Source organism: Apaloderma vittatum, unplaced genomic scaffold (genome assembly GCF_000703405.1).
Source record: "Apaloderma vittatum isolate BGI_N311 unplaced genomic scaffold, ASM70340v1 scaffold30871, whole genome shotgun sequence".
In the NCBI taxonomy this organism is placed as follows: Eukaryota; Metazoa; Chordata; class Aves; order Trogoniformes; family Trogonidae; genus Apaloderma; species Apaloderma vittatum.
The window spans coordinates 6,678-13,709 of NW_009700159.1; the positions used below are offsets into that span (position 1 = coordinate 6,678).

The 7,032-nt window shown below is 42.1% G+C and overlaps 1 protein-coding gene across 2 annotated transcripts; it reads right to left on the reverse strand.

Annotated features, from left to right (window-relative positions):
* Positions 1-475: 475 nt before the first annotated feature.
* EIF5 (eukaryotic translation initiation factor 5) lies at positions 476-6,614 on the reverse strand. Of its 2 annotated transcripts, XM_009878661.1 has the most exons (11): positions 6,277-6,614; positions 5,463-5,742; positions 5,118-5,199; positions 4,717-4,889; positions 4,263-4,374; positions 3,433-3,572; positions 2,805-2,963; positions 2,445-2,606; positions 2,019-2,183; positions 1,624-1,758; positions 476-877 (listed from the first exon to the last, which is right to left on the reverse strand). In XM_009878661.1, exons 2-11 carry the CDS (start codon positions 5,532-5,534, stop codon positions 785-787), a joined length of 1,293 nt encoding a protein of 430 aa, XP_009876963.1. In that variant the 5' UTR covers positions 5,535-5,742; positions 6,277-6,614; the 3' UTR covers positions 476-784. The 2 variants fall into 2 exon arrangements, with proteins under 2 accessions (XP_009876963.1, XP_009876962.1); XM_009878660.1 differs by lacking the exon at positions 6,277-6,614 and having other exon boundaries at positions 5,463-5,765.
* Between the last annotated feature and the right edge of the window lie 418 nt (positions 6,615-7,032).

Consider the following 7,032-nt stretch of genomic DNA (forward strand, 5'->3'; position numbering starts at 1 on the left):
GATTTAGACAGACGGCTTCTCGTACTGTTTCTAAAGGCATCTCCCTCTCCCTGCTCCAACCCAAACCGGACTGGGCAACACCACCCATTTCCTCTGCTGTGGTGACTGACATGACTCAGGTCTATGGAGCTGTTGAAAATCTCATGGGAAAAAAAAAAAAACCAAAAACCCACACAAAAAAACCCCAAACCCAACCAAGTGATGACCACCTCTGAAAGGTAGAAGCCTAGAAAGATTAAAATCCAGATTGTCTTGTTTGAGGAAGCTGGCATCTCTACACTACAGATTACCCAATACCTGCTTCTTGCCTAGGTTTCAAAGTCTCCATTGCTGCAACACCCTCTCAGATAGGGCCTTTTTTTTTTTTTTTGGCTTATTCATGAGATTTTTGTCATTTTGTCTAAAGCTTTGCATGTTTCATGAAGCTGTGTAAATACTTACTTGGAAAAGAAATAAGGGAGTTCAGAGTCACAAATGAAGATTGACCAAAACCAAATCCTTTATTTCCACAACTGTATAAATGTGCTCCAAGTATGTGTCCAACACAAGTTAGAAAAACAAAACAGAACATGCCAGTTGCAAACTAGATCAGTTCACCGACGTGCTAACTCCTTGGTAAATTAGGCTTAGTTACACAAGACCAGTCACAGTAAAAAGATATATTTTAGAGTACAAAGAGTAGCAGGATGTTAAGCCATTTCAGCTTGTGCACATACAAGTCACACTTCTGGCAGAAAATGCAGAGAGATTTGCATTACTATGCTGGAAGCTACGTTGCATCACTTCAAATGGCATCAATATCGATATCATCGTCTTTGTTGTTTGCAGGCTTCACAGTTTCAACTTTAGGTACACTGGCAGTTGTAGAGTACACCACCTGGGAGAGACAAGACACTTTCATTAGAGCACCTACTGCCATTAAGCACCACAGTACTTTTAACATCAGAAGTTGCAACACCTGCCCACTTAACAGCCCTCCTGCCTACTGCCATAAACTGTGTAACATGCTGCCCCATGTTCCGCACTTCTAGTACATGAATTAATACCACAGGGCAAGCCTGTGCTCAGACATGCTGCAACTACAACTACATCTCACCATCTGTATTTACAAGGCAGAAGCGTGCACATTGTCTGTAGGAAGCAGGATCGTGAATCCAGCAACATGACTAGGTACAATTGGGAGAACAAGCAACCCACAGGCAAAAAAAAACCCCAAACCCCAGCCAGGCAGCTGGAGAAGCACAGCTAACAGATTTTACCTTAGGCGTAAACTGTGAGCAAGATGGTAATTTCTTGTTTAATCCAGTTTTCTAACAAACCTACCCCACTAGCTCCTCTAGCAAACATGAAGCTTCACAAGTAACACCCCTCGCACATCTTCCACACTGTGGACTACTACTGTCCACGACACTATCACTGTGGAATGGCACAGCCTCTGGCTATTAAGATGCACCCATGTTAGAAAAGCAATTGTAGTTAAACCCCTGAGAGCGCATCAGAAATGAGGTTCCTGCAGTTCCCAACACACGCAACAATACATGAAGTAAGCTACGTTACAGTGCATCAAGATTAGGTACAAGACTTAAGCTTGGGAGTAGTTTACAGTGAGTGAGCCTTTTGTACCTCTATGTTTTCATCTTCATCCTCTTCTTCATTACCGGAAGATTCTTCTTCAGCTTCCTTTAGCCATTTAATAAATGGTTCTGCTTTAACACGAATTTCTTTGGCAAGCTCCTTTGAAACATATTTCTTTGAGGCCTGAAACACATAAGTACACAGACTTTGCCTGAACACTGAAGGAGGCTACATCAGATCATACCCAAATACAGCAAAAGCTTAAATTAGAACTCTCACCTTACCCCACTGCCCATTTTTGAAACAGAGGTTTCTCCCAGACAGTAACTTAACTCAGGTTACTTAAAAACATCTGCACAAGCTACCCCTCAACAGAGAAACCACATGCAATACGCTACATTCAGACACTTCGCTAGCACAGTACACGAAATGCTATCCCTTACCTTTTCTGCCCAGCCAAGGATGACTTCTTCTTCCAGGAGATCTGCATCATACATTTCCTTCAAAATATGTGGTATTTTAGTAATAAGCTGAGACTGATGCATGGCCACCACACACTCAAAACCATGGAGAAGGTACCTCTGAGCCTTCTTGTTATTGTGGCAGAACTAGAATTGTGAGAAAAGCAGAAGAAACTACATTAGCATTTTTCCTCTCCAGAGCTGCTGCTTTTGCTCTCAACTCCATGACAGCAAAACTCACTACAGCTCATACCACGCCCCCCACCCCAGTTCTCCCTAGCTAATGAGTGGTCTCAAACCAAAAAGCTTTCTTCCCCAGAGTACCAAGCAATCCAGAACTGAGTCAGGTAGTTGCTGCAAAAAGTCAAGCCATCCGTTACACTGGATGGAGAAGAAAAAGCCGCTTACACGAAGGAAGTGTCGCCTGTATTTCCGTATCTGTTCCCGCATTTTTTCATCAAAAAGAACTTCAGTGAGAACTAGTGGGCCCATGGCCTTCACATCCAGTCTCTCTGCTTCTGCTACAATATCTTTGTCAGAAGTATCAATGACACCTTCTTCCTTCTTTTTCTACAAAGACAGAAAACACATAGAAAGGTTTTTAAGCGACTGAGATCTGGGTCAACACTCTTATTTCATCCCTTCCTTCCCCCCCATTGATGGAACCAGTACTGTGGTACAACCTTAAGCAGTTTGCTCATAGGTGTCCTTACAAACATTTTATGTAACTGTAGCGCAGTGGCTACAAGCAAACAACTGAATATCCACCTTCACAAAATCAAACAGTATGTTGACTCTCTCCTCCACTGTTCTTTCCAGGTCTTCACTAAGCGTGAGGTTCTTTGCATGGTCACTGATTTCATCCATTCTACGCCTCTGGGCTTCTTCTGTTGTGTCTTCACCCCAGTCATCGTCATCCTCCTCCTCCTAGAAAATCAAACCAACGGGTTCATATAATGTTGGTTACTACAAGCTCAGCAATACTAAGTGTTTCCTAAATAAATGGTTATACTATTATTTGGAAGGAAAAGATCATGGAGAGTGAGCAGATGTAGCAAAGAAGGAGTAGAAGCTAGACTTAAATTTCTAGCCATCTGTAGTGTTACCTGAAGTGCAGTTTTCCCACTCTATCTAATACACTCACAACACTGTTTTTCAATTATCTGGTTTGTAACGGATACGCAGCTTGCATTTCATAAGGAGTGCAAATGCTGCTACTGGAGAGTTAGTAAAGCTGCCATAGAGGAGACACATGGATACCTCTACTCCAGCAGTGAATTTCTGGGTAGAGTAAAACTTTTGGTGCAATGCTGATTTGCAAGGAGTACTAGTCACTCAGAAGTTACCAGAGCAAGACACCACGCCCACCTATCTCCCCACTTTCCCTTTGACTTACCACAACCTGTGGAGGAGTAATCTCCTCTGGTGGGGGGGGTGGAAGTGTCTCATTGCTGGACACAGAACCATTCTCTTTGTCCTTGCCTTTTCTGTTCTTCTTCTCCTTTTCTTTCTTTCCTGTACCAGTGTCACCACTTTCTGCAAGTGAATTTTCATGTTTTATTCTATGAACTAGGGCAAACTGAAGTCCCTGCACTACTGCACCTCCACCAAATCCCCAAGTGGGTCTGGATGCTTTTACTGGCAGTAAGTTATGTGTTGTACCCATTCCCAGATACATTCCGGAAAGGTACATCTGCTGGGGAAACCCCTGGTTTCAGGAAAAGTAAGGTTGTCCAAGTCTATATAACAGGTGACCTCACAAGGCAGAGACCCCTGGAATAGGTTAGACTTTTCTATTCTGGCAAGCGTAAATTGCAGCAGGCAACTAGATGCTTACTACAGAGTGTTGCTTGCACAGAACAAGTACATTCATTAGCATTTACTACACTGCTTCTACTACTTCTTCATGGCAACTTAAAAGGCACAACTGTAATGAGCTCCCGCTGAGTATTTCTCCTCCCAAGTTTTGCCCTGCACAGGCAAATCCAACTCTTCACAAATAGTTCTACTTGGGAAGGATAGAGAATCACAAGAGGAAGAGACTACTCATAATGCAACTAGGAACACAGCTATCTCATCCCGACTCACAAATATACTCTCTAGGAGTATGCTGGAGCCTTTTTACACCTTAAATAGCTATAAGCTACTTGTTCTTTGACTTCATTATCAGCACTCACACACCAAAGAAATTCCCTTTACACCCACCAAATAGACAAACACACTTACCAGGTGGGTTTTTGAGAATGAACGTGCAGAGTTTATGGTTTGTGTCAAGCATGCCTCGATAGCCACAGGCTTTGCAAGAGTTACCTATAGTTTGTTTCTTAGGATTGACATGCTGTAAAAAAGAACAACCTCCAGTTAACATACCACTTACAGAACAATTACGTATTAAAGCCTAAATGTGATGTTTACGTAATATCTCTGCAGGATTAAGCCAGATGTCCAAGTACTTTCTATCACTCCCAACCAAGCCAGTTTAGAACTAGCAATTTAGCTCAGAAGTTATAAAATATTATAAATGTAACACCTTCCCAAAGGCATGGAAGTATGTGTGTTTACCAGATTTTCTTTTCACAGATATTCAGGACAGCTATTACATTCACACCATTTCCATAAACACCTAATGAAACATTTCCACAGTGCTATCATTATCATTATACAGATGGAGAAGACTCACCAGATCAGTTTCAGGATTCTCACACTCAGGACAGAGAACAAATTTTTTAATGAATCCATCCAACATGTCTTGCAGCTTATTCGCCTCATGAGATCCATTGACAATGTAACGGTCATTCTTAACATCAAACTGGGTCTGTGCTCCCAGCTCACAACCAAAATATTTGGTAGGATCTGTAAAGAAAATATAGTAACCAGCAATGCCCTCGGTATCTTCACTGTGATTTTAAACAGCAAGTGAATATACCATTGCTTATTTCTCTTTATTATTTCATCCCAAGATACCCACATCTCTTTTTAAGAATACTTCCAAGAATGGTATTAATGCTTTATTAGCTACTTAACACCACCACTTCAGACACAAAAGCATAAAAATCCCCTGCGTTGCTCCACACTACTTACACGTTGGAGGCCGATTAAGCGCCTTTGCAACGTCAACCATGTTGACTATAACTGTCTTTATCCCATTTCCTTTGCCCTCCACCTAAGGGGAAAAAAAAAAGTTTTAAGATTAAGTGACTGCAACAGTCAAACCCCCTGTGTCTTCCCCCTTTCACTCTAAGTTCTGTTTTCAAGTGTGTCTTCTTAGAAGAGCCAACATATACTTAAGTCTGGACAGGAAGGAGCAGACATCCTCCGTGCCCTCTGACTGGCTAAACATTAGCATTACCTCACACCTCTCTTCCTCCTCTAACAAGAGAGCAAGTGGCGTGAAACACTACAAACTCGCCATTAACAGTAAGTTACCTTGGCAATCAGACGGGGCATTTTGTAGCGATAGAACTGATCTGAAACACTGCGGTTGACGTTGACAGACATTTTGCCTTATTAGTAGCTTTATCAATAAGATGAAGAGATCTTTGATTGCAGTTTTTTGGTATCTTCTGTCTGGAGAAGACGGGATGACATAAACGACTGCAAGAGTTCTCGGTCTCTGACATGAAAAAATTTTCGCCACTGAGGCTGTAAGGTTCTTGCTTGTATGCTATGTTTCCCCAATACAGGTACCAGTGGCTGCGCAACAGCTCTGCAAGTGTTAATAAACAGAAAAGAAATTAAAAAATTTATCTTAATGCACACCAATTAGGTCTTGCTACAGAGCTATATAAGGAGCTATGTTTAGACAAAAAAAAAAGTACATTACGCTATGGCTTTCTTCAACTTGTGGAACTGAAAACAATACCCTTGAATTGTACTGAGCAACTTCCTCATCTACAACACAGAGCTTTCTACCCTCTTTCTTTCTTACTACCCAAAACCCATTGACACCTAAAGACTATTTTCTGTACAATTAACTCCTTCAAGAGTGCTGTCATCAGTAAGGGAAAGGAGCACTGCTTGATTTGTTATAGAAGCAAATGGCTCCTGCACTGAAAGTGTCATGTGAAACGTCTCAGGCTGCAGGGCAGAGGCTATGTGGAGAAAGACCTAGAAAAACAGTTCAAATTCCACATCACAGCATGAACCTATTACATACATGGAAGTCTGTCAGAATGTTGAGAAATCAGTAAGATGAAGCAGCAGCAAACTGTAGCTCAACATAATTTTTTGCATGGCTTACCAGTTTTTTGGATTGGAGTGGAAAATTACGTAATTCTCCCTCTCACTTATGGATTTCTCATAGCAGCTTCTGTTGAGTTTTGACTTAACAATAAGCCTGATAAAGTCTGACATAAGTTGCTTCACTGTAGAAAGCCTAGCAATGCAGAGGTACAGAGCAGTGCAGCAGCTTTTCCGGTTGATTTTTTTTTCTTAGGGTAAGGAGGGAGGGGGAGGAAGGGGAAGGAGGATGAATCCTATTATTAACGTTGCCTTAAGCAGCATTTATATATTTAAATTAACATGTGTCTCTATAATCAGCTCTAAGAGTACTTAAGCCACAACCAGTTGACTACAAAGGACACCCGGACTACCGACACGTCATCATGTTGTTATCGTTAATAACAGAAGCACTGACACATTAAAATAGCCTTTTCCTTATTTATGTGTAAGAGCGTGTCTACTGGTTCCACATGGTCCGAGTCGCTCCGGTCAGCCTTCAGATTTCTTTATCCAAGAAGCTAGCGTATCTGTACGTGCCTCGCCTTCTACATTAGCCCAGCTGCAGTCTTGCCCTTCCTCAGCAAAAAGCGCACCGCAGGCTTCAAGTACAAGGCTTCCTTCCCCAAGACGTCTAAAAAGAGCCACCATATGACCCAACCACATGCTTGAGGAAGCAGGTATCTCGGTGACCAAGCACGAGCACTCAGAGACAACATGCGGTTTACCCTCCTTACAGATTACAGCTTTTGTCTGCTGCAGACTAAAGCTCCCTCTC